Below are 17,391 nucleotides of genomic sequence, written 5' to 3'. Positions count from 1 at the left end.
CAGTAACAGTAGAAGAAGGCACCACATGAGAATTAACAGACATAGGTGTAGAAGCATTATTAGGTACATCACTAGGCACATTATTTTTCAATGGAAAAACATGCTCAAAAAATTCTGCATCTCTAGATTCACAAATAGAACTATCATTCAAAGACATATATCTATATGTAGTACTATTTTGAGCATAACCAATGAAAATAGCATCAAAAGTCTTGGGTCCAACAGTTACTTGTTTAAAGTCAGGTAGACCAACCTTAGCCAAACACCCCCACACTTTCAGAATTTTCAAGTTAGGGGCAAACCCTTTCCATAACTCATACGGGATTTTATCTAACTTCTTATGAGGGACTTTATTAAGAACATAACATGCAGATAAAACAGCTCCCCCCACATATTATTAGATAAACCCGAACTCAAAAGCTTAGAATTCATCATTTCCTTAAGGGTTCTATTTTTCCGTTCGGCTACACCATTTTGTTGGGGAGTATAGGGAGCACTAACCTCATGTATAATACCATTTTTCTCACAAAAGGCTTCTAGAGTATTAGTACTATATTCACCACCCCTGTCAGACCTAAGCCTCGTGATTTTTCTGTTTAATTGATTCTCTACTTCTGCCTTGTATTTCAAAAACATGCTTTCAGCCTCATCTTTTGACTTAAGAAGATATACCTTAGTTTATCTAGAAAAGTCATCCACAAAGGTGATGTAGTATTTCTTTCCACCCTTACTAATAGTGCTCTTGAAATCTGCTAAGTCTGAATGTACTAGTTCAAGCAATTCCATTTTTCTACTAGTTACATTTTTAAAAGGCTTTTTGGTATGTTTTGCTTCTATACAAACAGGACACATAGAAAAATTATCAACATTAATCGCAGGAATTAATTCTAATTTTCTAAGTCTTTTAATAGAATCAATATTAACATGACCTAGTGTACCATACCACAAATCAATAGACTCAGCAATATAAGTAGAATTGAAAGTACTAGCATTATTATTAATCTCTTGAGCGATGTTCAGTACAAATAAACCCCCACTAAGGTAACCGTTTCCAACAAAGTCTCACATACGAGAAATAACAACTTTATCAGATTCAAAAATAAGTTTAATACCTGCTTTGTTGAGAACCGCACCAGATACTAAGTTTCTACGAAGGGAGGGTACATACAAAATATTGTTCAAGGCTAAGGTTTTTTCAGAAGTTAATTTAAGGAGAATTTTTCCTTTATCCATAACTCCAATTGTAGTGGAGTTACCCATGTAGACACACTCGACATCATCAGATTCCTCAAAGTCGTGAAACAGCTCCTTGTTGGCATAAAGGTGCCTTGAAGCGCCTGTGTCTAGTATCCAGTCAGTGTTGTTAGCCACCATGTTCGCCTCAACAACCACACCAGCAATGACATCACCATCCTCAGTAAGGTTAGCTTAGACTGGAGCTTTTCCTTCATTCTTTGAGATTTGTCCTTGTCTCTGGTTGCACTGAAAAGCCTTGTGACCAATTTTGCCGCAGACATAGCAAGGTCCTTTCGAATTTTGAATATGGCCCTCCGATTTATTGAAGTAATTCTGCTTCTTCACATGTCATTTCTTCTGGCCTTTCTTCTGTTTTCCTTTAAACCTATCTTTCACAAAAGTACTAGAAGATTCCACAAGGTTAGCTTTAGAAGAATTAAGAGAGAGAGAGAGAGAGATTTCATCTTATCCTTAAGCCGTTCAGACTCCACATCTTTGAGACGGTTTGCTTCCTCAGTCCTCGTGTGACTGATCAGTTCTTGAAGAGTAAAGTTTTTCTTCTTGTGTTTCAATTGATATCTGTAATTACTCCAGGAAGGTGGAAACATTTGAAGCAGAACATTGGCCTGAAGAATCTCACACATCTCCATGCCCTCATTCAAAATATAAGTAGTCAAGTTCTCATACTCGTGAACCTGTTCCATAATTGGCTTATCATCAACCATCTGAAACTTGATCCACTTTCCAATGACATACTTCCTTTTTCCCGCGTCATCAACACCATATTTCTTCTCCAAACTGTCCCATATGATTTTAGCAGATTTAAAATTTATAAATAAATCAACGAGAGGGTTAGTCATATGGTTAAGCAGATGCCCTCCCACTGTTTTATTATCCTTTTCAAATTTCTTCTTAGCAACATCATCAGCAACAACAATATTAGGAGTATTTGAACTATCAGCAACAATATCAGCAGGAGGATCGTTAAACAAGACATAATGAACTTCTAATTGTTCAAAGAAAATTAAAAGTTTTTGGGACCAACGCTTATAATTGCTTCCATCTAAAGGCTCAAGCTTTGAGAGATCCGGAAGTGTTTTGTTCAAAGATGTGGCCATTAGTCAATATTATATGTAAAATTGCTTTCAAATTGTAAGAAAAATAACTAGATAATATTGACTAAGAACAAGAAGGAAGAAGAACAACTTATCAAAAATACTGTGTCGTGGCAAGCCACTGCCTTGAAAGCGATTTCGGCCCGACTGGTTGCAAATCATTAACATTGATCGCTCCCCAAGGTTCCATAGAACCTCCAAACACGTGCACTCCTGGCTGGAAGTCTAGAATTTGCACAAAACAGTTGCCCAAAAAGAAGAGAAGATGAAGATTTTTTTTGTAATTGTTACAGAAAATAAAACATTGTAGGAAGAAAGAATGATTAGCAAGATGAGTTCTTGGTTGAGAATTGAGTGAATATGATGGCTAATGACCATCCTGTTTATAGGCAATTAGGGAGGTTGTATGTATGACAAGTGTGGAGAGTCTTTTAACACTTGTCCAAATATATTAGTCCACTTGGCTTCAATATTAACAAGTGTACCTAATCTTCCTTGCATGAAAACACATGGTAGATTTGCATAGCCACTTGCCAAAGCTATTCAACACTTGGCTTTAAGGCTTCATCAAGAAGCCACTTTGAAATAGATAGAACACTTGAAAAATAAAAAGACACATGGCTATTGGTTGTAAATAGATTTTCAAAAAGAAATTTTTGACTTTGCATTATAAATAATACCAACAATACATGATGTCAAATTAAATCCTAGAACATATCAACCGTGCAAGGTTCTTGGAACTTCTAAGAGTCATAAACATTGAGACATGTACTCGGAGGAGGAGAAAATCCAATGCCGTATACAGAATTTTTTGTAAACAAAGATAAATTACTACAATGACAAGCAGTATCATATAATATTTATATCTTATTTATTATCTAGATCTACATGTTTAATTAAAAAATAAAAAAAAAATGATCCTCACCACTAGAACTATAATTAGAAGATTACTTAATTTGTAGGCTCGTCCTGGACTTCTGAATCTGTAAGTATAAAGCATGGCAAGGGAGTGAGTTCATCGACTCAACAAGAGAAAATTCTGTTCAAAACTAAGGGATCACAAGCTAAGATTTTCGTCACAAACCTAATTGATTTTTTTTTAATTATGTAAATCAAAATTCAAACCGCACTCAAATTCATATGCGCATTTCATCTATAAGAAATAACAACATAATACAAGCAGTATCTCCTTGATACCTGGATTTGGTTAGCTTCAAGGTTTAACATATTAATTTTGATGATAACAAACCAACATAATTATTAATCAAAGAATATTTACTTGTGGTAATCTTATTTTTGTACAGGTTTATTCAAGAAAGAAGATGCTGGTAAAGATCCAAACAAATATAGGAAAGAGAATATCATGTGAAGAATTTATCAAGGAAGATTAGTTTTAGAGATTTAATCTCCAAGCGTCATAGAAGGAATAATATTTGAAAGTGAAATTTTAAATATTGAATGGCTTACTACAATATCAGAAGAAGAATCATTATGGATGGAAAGTTTTTCAACATCTTGAAAGGAAAGTTGCTAAAATCGTGGAGAAGATCTATTATTTTGTGGAAGGAAGATACTATATCGAAGATATACTACAAGGCCAAGGAAGAATATATTTTTTATTGAAAGAAAATATATTATGGGTGTAGTATAATCTATGTTATGGAAAGAGATTATGTAACGACCAGACTGGTCGTTTTGCATTTTCGAACCCCGTTCCCTTAAATAATACTTTTCGCACTTGCTTTAGCTAATTTATGACTTGCGGGGACGGGTGGTTCGGAAGTTAGAAGAGTTTTGAGCAAGAATAAGCCTAGTTGCTTCTTTAAGTTTCTTTAAAAAGGCCAAGTTTGACTTCGGTCAACATTTTGGGGAAACGGACCCGAAATCGTAATTTGACAATTTCTGAGGGTCCGTGGGAAAATATGGGACCTGGGCGTATGCCCGGAATCGAATTCCGAGGTCCCTAGCCCGAGTAATGAATTTTTATATTAAATTGTTAAGTTTAAGTTTCTAAGATTTAAATAAACTAAGAAATTATTGTTTTCCTAGGTATCGGGTTCGAATTTCGATTTCGAAACTTGGTACAAGTCCGAAATATCAGTTAAGACTTACCTGTAAAATTTGGTGTCAATCCGAGTGGTTTAAGGGCGTTTTGACCCGTTAGGAGGAAATTTAGAACTTGAAGGTTCAATGATTTGAATCATTTGGTTTTGGGGTTGATTCCCTGATTTAGCATTATTTCAAGCGTTTCGAGGGCTCGAGTAGGTCCGCCTCGTGATTTCAGACTTATCGGTACGTTCGGGCGGGGCTCGGGAGCCCCGAGCGTCAAATGGTCGAGGTTCGAGTGAAGTTGAAAACTTAGGAAAAACCTTATCTGCTGCTTCTGTCATAACCGCTTCTACGGCTCTTGGACCGCAAAAGCGAGACCGCAAAAGCGGTCGTTTTATCGCAGAAGCGGAAGGGGCCAGGCCCAGGGGAAATCGCAGGAGCGGACCCCTGACCGCAGAAGCGGTCCATCCGCCCAGGCCTAGAACCGCAGAAGCGGTGGGCTTTCCGCTTAAGCGGCCTCGCAGAAGCGAGGTTATGACCGCAGGAGCGGCCCAGGCCCCCTTGCCCATTTCCGAAAAAGCGGCTCATGTCCGCAGAAGCGGAACCCGCAGAAGCGGGATTCCTTCCGCAGAAGCGGAAATCACTAGGGGCAGAAGGGTTCATTAATACGAACCCAAACTCATTTCTTCTACATTACTCTCAACACTTAGGCGATTTTGGTGATTCCAAAGAGGAGGTTTCAACATAACATTGCAAGGTAAGTAATCCACACTCATTTTTAGTTCAAATACATAAACCTTAGGTAGATTTAACACTAAAAATTAGGTAAAATCAAGGGATTTGAGCTAGACCTAGGGTTTAATGAAAACTAAGGTTTTATCACATAATTTGCCATGTAGTGAACTAGAAATCATATATTTGTGATCCTTAGGTGATAGAGAACAACTTCCTTCGAAAAATCTCGGAATCCGGGCACGTGGGCCCGGGGTCGGAATTTAGGAAACTTGTGTTAATGGTTAGGAAATTGCTTAAATAGCTAGAATTCAACCTTGTAAGCCTTTATTTACTAGTTCTTACTTCGTTTGATTAGTTTGGGATTGTCCGGCTTCGAATTAAGGACTTGGGCTCGTTCTTGGACATTGGGAGTGCACTTTGGAGCGAGGTGAGTCTCCTTTCTAACCTTGTAAGAGGGAATTGTCCCCATAGAATTTTAAATGAGTAATTGTTGCTAAATGCGGGGGCTACGTACGTACTAGGTGACGAGAGTCCGTGCGTAGCTGCTATATGATAATTGTTCGGGTAGTTTAGGACCCACGTCATGTCTAATTGGGGAATATCTCTTATTTTAAATTGCCAATATGATCATTTTGATTTGCTAGAGACTTGAGGAAATGAAAGGTGAACGTATGAGTTTGTTGAGCCTTGGTAGGAATTCCCTTGTATGTAATTGAGCCTTATGTGCTTTTCTTGATATTTTCTTGATGATTATGGATCGGGACGATCGCCTAGGTGATAATAGATGCATCTATGGTTCGTGCCGCTCGACCCTCGGCAGTGCACAATTTATTTTCTATTGGAGCGGGTCGTCGACCTCGGCATGTTTGTGCATGATTTATATGCTTACATTTAGTTATGACATGATCACTATTTGATGTGAAAAAGGGAAAACTGGTAATTTAATTATGACAAGAACATGAATATGACTCTTCTATTAAACGTGTGTTATTGGAGATCCTTCGTGTTGCATATCTCACTTTATTATATTATATTATCTTGACCTTAGTAAGTATCAAGTCGACCTCTCGTCTCTACTTCTTCGAGATTAGACGGGATACTTACTGAGTACATGTGGTTTATGTACTCATACTACGCTTCTGTACTTAAATGTACAGGATTTGAGGCAGGTGGATCTGGACATCATCCTGGTGCGCATCAGTGAGCACGCTTGGGACTTCTACGGTGAGCTGCCTTCTCTTTCATGCCGATCCGCAGTTGAAGGAGTCCTTTCTTGTACTTTTGTTTCTGTCTATTCTGATTCAGACAGTAGGATAGTGTATTATTCTTTTGTGTATATTCTACTAGTCGCCCGTAGCTTGTGACACCAGGTTCTGGCACACACAGTAGTAGACATTTATTTTGGGGTTGTATCGCTATTTTAGCACTTTATGATCTTTACTGGTTTATCTTAAATTCGAAAATCTAGTATAACTGTCTTTGGCTAAAGTAAAATGAGAACTTAATCACATTCCGAATCGGCTGGCCTGACAACGGTGTTAGGCGCCATCATAACCTATTATGGAAAATGGGTCATGACAACATGGTATCAGAGCACTAGGTTCACGTAGGTCTCACAAGTTACGGGCAAACCTAATAGAGTCTTGTAGATCGATACGGAGACGTCAGTATTTATCTTCGAGGGGCTATAGGGTGTTAGGAAAGACTACTCTTTATTCATTCTCCATCGTGCAGTGGTCAGTGTACTAAGTTTCCTCTTCTATTCTCTCACAGATGGTGAGCACTCGTACCGCCGACGTTCCGGACCCGGGAGGAGCTGCTCCCCCCGTTGCTAGAGGCCGAGGTAGAGGCCGGGGGAGGGCACTGGCCCGTGGTAGGGGACGAGGGCGTCCCAGAGCTATTCCAGATGCACCACCAGCAGACCTTGCAAGGGATCCCATTATTGAGGAGCAGGGCGAGGCGCTCGCAGCTGTGCCTACTCCGGTGGATTTCATGACTGCGCCGGGATTTCAGGAGGTCATGGGCCGTATGCTTCGGTTCATGGACACTATGACTCAGGCTGGTTTATTTCCAGCAGATCCAGCTACCTCACAGGCAGGAGGGGGAGCAGATACCCCTACCGCACAGGCTCCAGGTCATGCAGCCGCAGTTTATCATACTCCGGGTGCACTACACGCAGAGGGGGTCCAGCCAGTTGCTGCAGCGGCACCCCAGCCCAGGCCAACTGTGGACGGCGATCCGCAGAAGTTATTAGACAGATGGACCAGGTTGCACCCTCCAGTCTTCGGGGGCGAGCGTCATGAGGATGCCCAGTATTTCAGCGACAGGTGCAGGGATAGACTGCACAACATGAGGATCTTGGAGTCACATAGAGTCCACTTCACTACTTTTCAGCTGGAGGGCAGGGACCGTAGATGGTGGCAGTCTTACTTGCTTAGCAGGCCAGCAGGCGCTCCTCCCCTCACTTGGGATCAGTTCACTCAGTTGTTCCTTGATCGGTACATTCCACCCGCTGAGAGGGAAGAGCTACGTCACCAGTTTGAGTATCTGGAGCAGGGTCATATGTCAGTGACCGACTATGAGGCGAGGTTCTCTGAGTTGTCTTGCCATGCACTCATGATACATCCCACAGAGGCAGAGAGAGTACGAAGTTTTGTTGCGGGGTTACATCCCACTATTCGGTCGGGTATGGCTCGTGAGGTAGAGATGGGCACTGGATATCAGCTAGTACTTGAGATTGCCCGCCGGATTGAGGGCTACCGTTTGAGGGGTAGAGAGCAGATGCAACAGGACAAGAGGGCCAGATTCTCAGGAGAGTTCAGAGGTGCCCCAGCCAGGGGCAAAGGTCATTTTGGGAGGGGTCAGCCCAGCAGGCCCCCAGCTCCAGCACCACCACCGGCTCGAGGTGCTCCAGCGCGCTCCTATTTCAGCGCCATGCCAGAGAGTTCTTATCGCCCGCCAGCTATTCAGGGTTCATCCAGTAGGTATTCAGGTCCTCCGGAGTCTTCCGGTCCTTATTTCAGTGCTATGCCGGAGAGTTCTTACCGCCCGCCGGCTACTCAGGCTTCTTCTAGTGGGCCTTCTGGTATTCAGGGTCAGCCATCCGGACAGCAGGCCGCTGCAGCAAGTTGTTTTGAGTGCGGGGATGCAGGCCACATGAGGAGATACTGCCCCAGGCTTAGGGGCAAGGCAGTACAGCAGGGGCAGCAGCCCATGACTCCAGCACCAGCGGTCCAGCCGCCTAGAGGTGGAGAGCAGACTGGTAGAGGTCGTTCCAGGGGTAGAGGCCAGACAAGGAGAGGTCAGCCAGCTACTACTCAGTCAGTTGGAGGCCAGACAGCCGGTGCTCCAGCTAGATTCTATGCTCCCCCAGCCAGGCCAGATCCATTGGCCTCAGATGCCGTCATCACATGTATTATTTCCGTCAGCGGTAGAGATGCATCAGTATTATTTGATCCAGGGTCTATTTATTCATATGTATCATCTCTGTTTGCTCGTTTCCTGGCTATTTCTCCTGAGCCTTTGGGTGTTCCTGTTCATGTGTCTACTCCTGTGGGCGATTCTGTGGTTGTGTACCGGGTCTACCGATCTTGTGTGGTTACTTTCTGTGGTCTTGAGACTAGAGTAGATCTCCTGTTGCTCGATATGATCGATTTTGAGGTTATTCTGGGCATGGATTGGTTATCTCCATATCACGCCGTTCTAGATTGCCATGCCAAGACTGTTTCTCTAGCGATGCCAGGGTTGCCGAGATTGGAGTGGAGGGGTTCCACTGTGGATACACCTAGCAGGGTCATTTCCTTCCTGAAGGCTCAACGCATGGTTGAGAAGGGGTGTTTGGCCTACTTAGCTTATGTTCGAGACACCACCGCAGAGTCTCCGACGATTGATTCAGTGCCAGTAGTCTGAGAGTTCGTCGATGTTTTTCCTTCTGATCTTCCTGGCATGCCTCCGGATCGTGATATTGATTTCTGTATTGATTTGGCTCCAGGCACTCAGCCTATATCTATCCCGCCGTACCGTATGGCTCCTAGGGAGCTGAAGGAGCTGAAGGAGCAGTTGGAGGAGTTGCTAGCAAAGGGGTTTGTTAGGCCCAGTGTATCGCCTTGGGGTGCACCAGTGCTATTTGTAAAGAAGAAGGATGGGACTATGCGGATGTGCATTGATTACCGCCAGTTGAACAAAGTCACCATCAAGAACAAGTATCCATTGCCCCGTATTGATGATTTGTTTGACCAGCTGCAGGGTGCTAGGGTGTTCTCTAAAATTGACCTGAGGTCAGGGTATCATCAGCTGAAGATTCGGGATTCAGATGTCCCGAAGACCGTATTCAGGACTAGATATGGCCACTATGAGTTCCTGGTAATGTCATTTGGCTTGACTAATGCTCCAGCGGTATTTATGGACTTGATGAACAGGGCGTTCAAGCCCTATATTGATTCCTTTGTTATCGTCTTCATTGACGACATCTTGATATACTCGCATAGCCTGGGGGAGCACGAGCAGCATTTGAGAGTAGTGCTTCAGACCTTGCGAGAGCAGAAGCTTTATGCTAAGTTCTCCAAGTGCGAGTTTTGGCTAGAGTCAGTAGCATTGTTGGGGCATGTAGTGTCAGGAGAGGGTATTAAAGTGGACCCCAAGAAGATTGAGGCAGTTCAGAGTTGGCCACGTCCTACTTCAGTGACCGAGATCAGGAGTTTCTTGGAGTTAGCAGGTTATTACCGGCGATTTGTGCAGGGCTTCTCATCTATTCCATCACCTCCGACCAGATTGACCCAAAAGGGTGCTCCATTCTATTGGTCCGACGATTGTGAGGAGAGCTTCCAGAAACTCAAGATAGCCTTGACCACGACATCAGTTCTTGTATTGCCTTCCGATTCAGGGATGTATACAGTGTATTGCAACGCTTCTCGCGTTGGCTTGGGATGTGTATTGATGCAGGAGGGGCGAGTTATTGCATATGCTTCACGTCAGCTGAAGATTCATGAGAAAAATTACCATGTGCACGATCTAGAGTTGGCGGCGATTGTTCATGCTCTTAAGATATGGAGGCATTATTTATATGGAGCGTCATGTGAGGTCTATACAGACCATCGCAGCTTGCAGCATTTGTTCAAGCAGGGGGATCTTAATTTGAGGCAGCGCAGGTGGCTTGAGATATTAAAGGATTATGACATTACCATTCTTTATCATCCAGGTAAGGCGAATGTGGTCGCGGATGCCTTGAGCAGAAAGGCGGAGAGTATGGGTAGCTTGGCGTTCATTCCGGCCGAGATGAGACCATTAGCTTTGGACATCCGGTCTTTAGCTAACAGACTTGTGAGATTGGATATTCCAGAGCCCAGCCGGGTCCTAGCATGTGTGGTTGCTCAGTCTTCGTTGTTGGGGGAGATTAAGGCCCGACAGCTCGATGATCCACATTTGGCAGTTCTCAGAGAGACGGTACTTCAGGGAGGTGCCAAGGAGATTTCTATTGGCGAGGATGGTGTGTTACGGCTGCAGGGTCGTGTATGTGTTCCTAATGTTGATGGCTTGAGAGAGAGGATTCTAGAGGAGGCCCACAGTTCGAGGTACTCCATTCATCCAGGTGCCACGAAGATGTATCGTGACTTGAGGCAGCACTACTGGTGGCGGAGGATGAAGAAGGACTTAGTGGAGTATGTTGCTAGATGTTTGAATTGCCAGCAGGTCAAATATGAGCACCAGAGGCCAGGTGGCCTACTTCAGCGGATGCCCATTCCGGAATGGAAGTGGGAGCGCATCACTATGGATTTCGTGGTTGGGTTGCCTCGGACTCAGCGGAAGGTTGATTCCGTGTGGGTTATTGTGGATAGATTGACCAAGTCCGCCCACTTCATTCCAGTGGCGACTACTTATACGGCAGAGAGGTATGCTCAGATTTACATTCGGGAGATAGTGAGATTTCACGGTGTGCCGGTCTCTATCATATCAGACAGAGAGCCTCAGTTCACTTCCCATTTCTGGAGAGCTGTTCAGAGTGAGTTGGGGACCCGCGTGGAGCTTAGTACGGCATTCCATCCTCAGACCGACGGGCAGTCGGAGCGGACAGTTCAGATTTTAGAGGATATGCTTAGAGCATGCGTGATTGACTATGGAGGGTAGTGGGATCAGTTCTTACCCTTGGCGGAGTTCGCATATAATAACAGCTATCAGTCCAGCATAGAGATGGCCCCGTATGAGGCATTATATGGTCGGCGTTGTGGTTCTCCGATCGGGTGGTTTGAGCCTGGTGAGGCTAAGTTGCTTGGTACAGATTTGGCTCAGGATGCCTTGGATAAGGTAAAGTTGATTCAGGAGAGGCTCCGCACAGCTCTTTCCAGGCAGAAGAGTTACGCGGATCAGAAGGCGCGCGATGTATCATTTATGATTGGTGAGAAGGTTCTTTTGAAGGTTTCGCCCATGAAGGGCATTATGAGGTTCGGAAAGAAGGGCAAGTTGAGCCCAAGGTTTATTGGGCCCTTCGAGGTGTTGAGGCGAGTTGGAGAGGTTGCCTATGAGCTTGCCTTGCCTCCCAGTTTATCAGGAGTTCATCCAGTCTTCCATGTATCGATGCTCCGGAAGTATCATGCCGACTATTCACATGTGTTGGATTTCAGTACCATTAGGTTAGATGAGAGCTTGGGCTACGAGGAGGAGCCAGTTGCCATTGTGGATAGACAGGATCGCCAGTTGAGGTCCAAGAGGATTTCTGCGGTAAGAGTCCAGTGGAGGGGCCAACCGGTCGAGGAGGCGACCTGGGAGTCCGAGGAGGACATGCGGAGCCGATATCCCCACTTGTTCAGCAGTCCAGGTACTTTTCTATGTCCGTTCGAGGACGAACGTTTGTTTAAGAGGTGGAGAATGTAACGACCCGACTGGTCGTTTTGCATTTTCGAACCACGTTCCCTTAAATAATACTTTTCGCACTTGCTTTAGCTAATTTATGACTTGCGGGGACGGGTGGTTCGGAAGTTAGAAGAGTTTTGAGCAAGAATAAGCCTAGTTGCTTCTTTAAGTTTCTTTAAAAAGGCCAAGTTTGACTTCGGTCAACATTTTGGGGAAACGGACCCGGAATCGTGATTTGACAATTTCTGAGGGTCCGTGGGGAAATATGGGACCTGGGCGTATGCCCGGAATCGAATTCCGAGGTCCCTAGCCCGAGTAATGAATTTTTATATGAAATTGTTAAGTTTAAGTTTCTAAGATTTAAATAAACTAAGAAATTATTGTTTTCCTAGGTATCGGGTTCGAATTTCGATTCCGAAACTTGGTACAAGTCCGAAATATCAGTTAAGACTTACCTGTAAAATTTGGTGTCAATCCGAGTGGTTTAAGGGCGTTTTGACCCGTTAGGAGGAAATTTAGAACTTGAAGGTTCAATGATTTGAATCATTTGGTTTTGGGGTTGATTCCCTGATTTAGCGTTGTTTTAAGCGTTTCGAGGGCTCGAGTAGGTCCGCCTCATGATTTCAGACTTGTCGGTATGTTCGGGCGGGGCTCGGGAGCCCCGAGCGTCAAATGGTCGAGGTTCGAGTGAAGTTGAAAACTTAGGAAAAACCTTATCTGCTGCTTCTGTCATAACCGCTTCTGCGGCTCTTGGACCGCAGAAGCGGTCGTTTTATCGCAGAAGCGGAAGGGGCCAGGCCCAGGGGAAACCGCAGGAGTGAGCCCCTGACCGCAGAAGCGGTCCATCTGCCCAGGCCAGAACCGCAGAAGCGGTGGGCTTTCCGCTTAAGCGGCCTCGCAGAAGCGAGGTTATGACCGCAGAAGCGGCCCAGGCCCCCTTGCCCATTTCCGCAAAAGCGGCTCATGTCCGCAGAAGCGGAACCCGAAGAAGCGGGATTCCTTCCGCAGAAGCGGAAATCACTGGGGGCAGAAGGGTTCATTAATACGAACCCAAACTCATTTCTTCCACATTACTCTCAACACTTAGGCGATTTTGGTGATTCCAAAGAGGAGGTTTCAACATAACATTGCAAGGTAAGTAATCCCCACTCATTTTTAGTTCAAATACATAAACCTTAGGTAGATTTAACACTAAAAATTAGGTAAAATCAAGGGATTTGAGCTAGACCTAGGGTTTAATGGAAACTAAGGTTTTATCACATAATTTGCCATGTAGTGAACTAGAAATCATATATTTGTGATCCTTAGGTGATAGAGAACAACTTCCTTCGAAAAATCTCGGAATCCGGGCACGTGGGCCCGGGGTCGGAATTTAGGAAACTTGTGTTAATGGTTAGGAAATTGCTTAAATAGCTAGAATTCAACCTTGTAAGCCTTTATTTACTAGTTCTTACTTCGTTTGATTAGTTTGGGATTGTCCGGCTTCGAATTAAGGACTTGGGCTCGTTCTTGGACATTGGGAGTACACTTTGGAGCGAGGTGAGTCTCCTTTCTAACCTTGTAAGAGGGAATTGTCCCCATAGAATTTTAAATGAGTAATTGTTGCTAAATGCGGGGCTACATACGTACTAGGTGACGAGAGTCCGTGCTAGCTACTATATGATAATTGTTCGGGTAGTTTAGGACCCACGTCACGTCTAATTGGGGAATATCTCTTATTTTAAATTGCCAATATGATCATTTTGATTTGCTAGAGACTTGAGGAAATGAAAGGTGAACGTAAGAGCTGTTGAGCCTTGGTAGGAATTCCCTTGTATGTAATTGAGCCTTATGTGCTTTTCTTGATATTTTCTTGATGATTATGGATCGGGCCGATCGCCTTGGTGATAATAGATGCATCTATGGTTCGTGCCGCTCGACCCTCGGCAGTGCACAATTTATTTTCTGTTGGAGCGGGCCGTCGACCTCGGCATGATTGTGCATGATTTATATGCTTACATTTAGATATGAAATGATCACTTGTTTAATATGAAAAAGGGAAAACTGGTAGTTTAATTATGTCAAGAACATGAATATGACTCTTCTCTTAAACTTGTGTTATTGGAAATTCTTCATGCTGTATATCTCACTTTATTATTATATTATCTTGACCTTAGTAAGTATCAAGTCGACCTCTCGTCTGTACTTCTTGGAGATTAGACGGGATACTTACTGAGTACATGTGGTTTATGTACTCATACTACGCTTCTGTACTTAAATGTACAGGATTTGAGGCAGGTGGATCTGGACATCATCCTGGTGCGCATCAGTGAGCACGCTTGGGACTTCTACGGTGAGCTGCTTCTCTTTCATGCCGATCCGCAGCCGAAGAAGTCCTTTCTTGTACTTTTTGTTTCTGTCTATTCTGATTCAGACAGTAGGATAGTGTATTATTCTTTTGTGTATATTCTACTAGTCGCCCGTAGCTTGTGACACCAGGTTCTGGCACACACAGTAGTAGACATTTATTTTGGGGTTGTATCGCTATTTTAGCACTTTATGATCTTTACTGGTCTTATCTTTAAATTCGAAAATCTAGTATAACTGTCTTTGGCTAAAGTAAAATGAGAACTTAATCACATTCCGCATCGCCTGGCCTGACAACGGTGTTAGGCGCCATCATGACCTATTATGGAAAATGGGTCGTGACAGATTATTTTCCAAGATCAAAAAAGGAGTCAAAGATATATTTAGATCTATCAAAAAAGGAAAGAAGTACGAGGAAGAAAAGGAAAATAATCTCAACATGCACTTCCAAAGGAAAGAAGATCTGCATGGTACTTAATATTCAAGAATAAAGGATTTTATTGTTCTAGAATAAATAAGGAACCTTCAAATAATAATGATCCTACAGAGAAGGAAGATTTGAGAAAGCTAAGTCAAATGGACAATACTGCTAGAAAGAAAAGAAAATTCGAATGGAGAACTTGCGAAGCCAAAAAAGTCAGACTCAAGACTCAAGAGGACACGGATGGAAAGTTTGAAAAGTCCGGGGATAGCTGCTGACTCAGTACTAGTTATGGAAAATAATTATTAGTGATATAGAAAATCGCTATAGTGTACGGTTGAAATTAATTGCAAGGCAAAGGAAGAGAATCTCATCAGTAACTAATCTTTAAAGGAAAGAGAATCATGCTTACATTGAAAATAAGACAATTCCTCCCGTAGACATGGAAACGTCCAAGTTCATATGAAGACTTGATGGAGGTCATGGAAAGAATCTTTTATACAAAAGGCATTAATTATTTTGGCCTTGATTTTTGGAATTGTAAAGGAAAAGATCTCAAATCTATGTGAGATCAAATCTGTACAAAATAGCTTGAAGTATGGATATTCGTTTGTGATCAAAGGAAAGAGTAGTTACTCTTTCAACATCAGACTTAATCGAGACAAGGATGGAGATCATATTCAAAAGAGCAAGAAGCAGTAAAGGAAAGTTGGAGCAGCAACAAAGGAAGTCCTTTTCCAAAATTAGAAGACCGCTGCAACAGCTAGAATAGTCAACGACCAAGTATAAAAGAGAAAGCACCTGCAACAGCAACTGACGCAACCTTCTATACAATTGTCTACCCAACTACAAGTTCTTTGATCTACTCTTAACAAGCATTGTAATTCACTTTTATATTTACTGTGTACACAAAAGATAGAAGAGAGACAGAAAAATATTGGAGAGGCAGTGTGTCCGAGAGGTTGTGTCATTGTTCGTTTCTTTGGTGAGCGAGTGAAAACCAAAGGGTCGTTGTTGGTAAGCGAGTGAAAACCAACCCTTGTTCGTTGTTGGTCAGTGAGTGAAAACCAACCCTGTAAACGTTGGTGGTGAACGTTGAAAATCACACAAGTTGTACTTAACCCAAATTATAAAGAGCTCAAGAGATAACATCCTTGCAATCCAAGGAGACTGGATTAGGATACCACATTGGTTCCGAACCAGTATAAAATTTCTGGTGTCATTTATTTTACTGGTCTCATATTTTATCATACACCTTACTGTTTTTTGTGAGTAATATCTATTTAAATTGAAGTACTAACAGTTTTGGTGCAGGCTGTCTCCGCATAAGTCGACTAGGTCTGAAGAGTAGTCGACTAGAAATTTAAAAAGGATACAATTCACCCCTCCCCCCCCCCCCTTGTACTTTCAGATATAATAAGCCTCCGCTTAGAGAGTATCTTATAGGCTTGATAATCTTTATACTCTCTGGCTTCTCTTTTAGGAGTCATTTGGTAGCCGGTTAGAGAGATAGTAGAATTTGAGTAACTTTATAGTACATTATTTGATTATAAAAATGAAAAAAATCACCACATAGAATCTAGCATAAGTTGTACAATCTTTGGTTGTTGTTTTTCTTTTCCGCATAATAATACATGCATAAGTTATTAGGGAATTTATGTATTATTTATGCAGGCAGAAGATGGAATAATTTATACATGTATTATAATACTTGGATTAAAATACAAAATGACAAGAATAACCTCTATTCAAATTTGTATTTTTTTTGTTTAAAAAGGTGAATTTAAAATAGACTAACAATTTTAATAGAATAAACTAGAGTAATAATAAATAATAGTCACATATTTTTTTATATTACCAATCCTTATATAACTACCGTATAACTGATCCTCGCATAACTAGTCCATGCATAACTAAATCTTGTATAACTAATTCCAATATAAGTAAACTCTGCGTAAAATCTCTGCATCATTAATTTTTATATTACTAATACCTGCATATATAAATCTAACCAGCAACCAAACGACCCCTTAAGGTATTAGACATAATAAAATTGTGAAAAACAATTAAACTTGTTGGTTTTCATAAGAAAATAGTAGCAATTAACTCATGAAATTGGTTATGATAATATCAATAATTGGAGTGAAAATCTTACCCTTTTAAAACATGAAGGATGTCTTAATGATTTTGAAAAGTACATAGAAAGTAGGCTATGCCGAAACCTAAATGTTGGATTTTTGGACTCAAAATACGTTTCTACTGCTAAAAAAAGTTACATTTCTATATATAACGCAGTATTATACCGCGCTATACCTTAACGGTGTTTCTGCCGTTAAAGTATAGCGCGGTATAATACCGCGTTATTTATAGCGCTGTATAATACCGTGTTTTACCTCTTCATTAAAAAGCCCTTCTTCTTCCCATGACAGAAACAGAAGCTTCCCCCCCCCCCCCCCCCAATTTTTAAAACAAAGAAAACAGCGGTCCCCCCCTCCTTTTTCTCCAAAATAAATCCTAGTGGACCCCACCATCACACAAAAAGATAAGATTGTAGGTCCCACATCTTACCCAAGCCTTCTATTGTTGTGGTTTCCTCGTTTCGGACTCAAAATTTTAATTTATCGACTTTTCTAAAAACATAAA

The 17,391-nt window shown here is 42.2% G+C and overlaps 1 protein-coding gene across 1 annotated transcript; it reads right to left on the bottom strand.

Annotated features, from left to right (window-relative positions):
* Positions 1–1,628: 1,628 nt before the first annotated feature.
* LOC109211017 lies at positions 1,629–2,354 on the bottom strand. The gene has a single exon (XM_019374510.1). It carries the CDS (start codon positions 2,352–2,354, stop codon positions 1,629–1,631), a length of 726 nt encoding a protein of 241 aa, XP_019230055.1.
* Between the last annotated feature and the right edge of the window lie 15,037 nt (positions 2,355–17,391).

Source organism: Nicotiana attenuata, unplaced genomic scaffold (genome assembly GCF_001879085.1).
Source record: "Nicotiana attenuata strain UT unplaced genomic scaffold, NIATTr2, whole genome shotgun sequence".
Taxonomy (NCBI): Eukaryota; Viridiplantae; Streptophyta; class Magnoliopsida; order Solanales; family Solanaceae; genus Nicotiana; species Nicotiana attenuata.
The sequence above is the reverse complement of the archived record's forward strand: the minus strand, read 5'-3'. Positions and strand labels throughout refer to the sequence as shown.

Bases quoted from the DNA above. Each gene is read 5' to 3' on its own strand.
- LOC109211017 (XM_019374510.1), bottom strand. From the start codon at position 2,354: ATGGCCACATCTTTGAACAAAACACTTCCGGATCTCTCAAAGCTTGAG.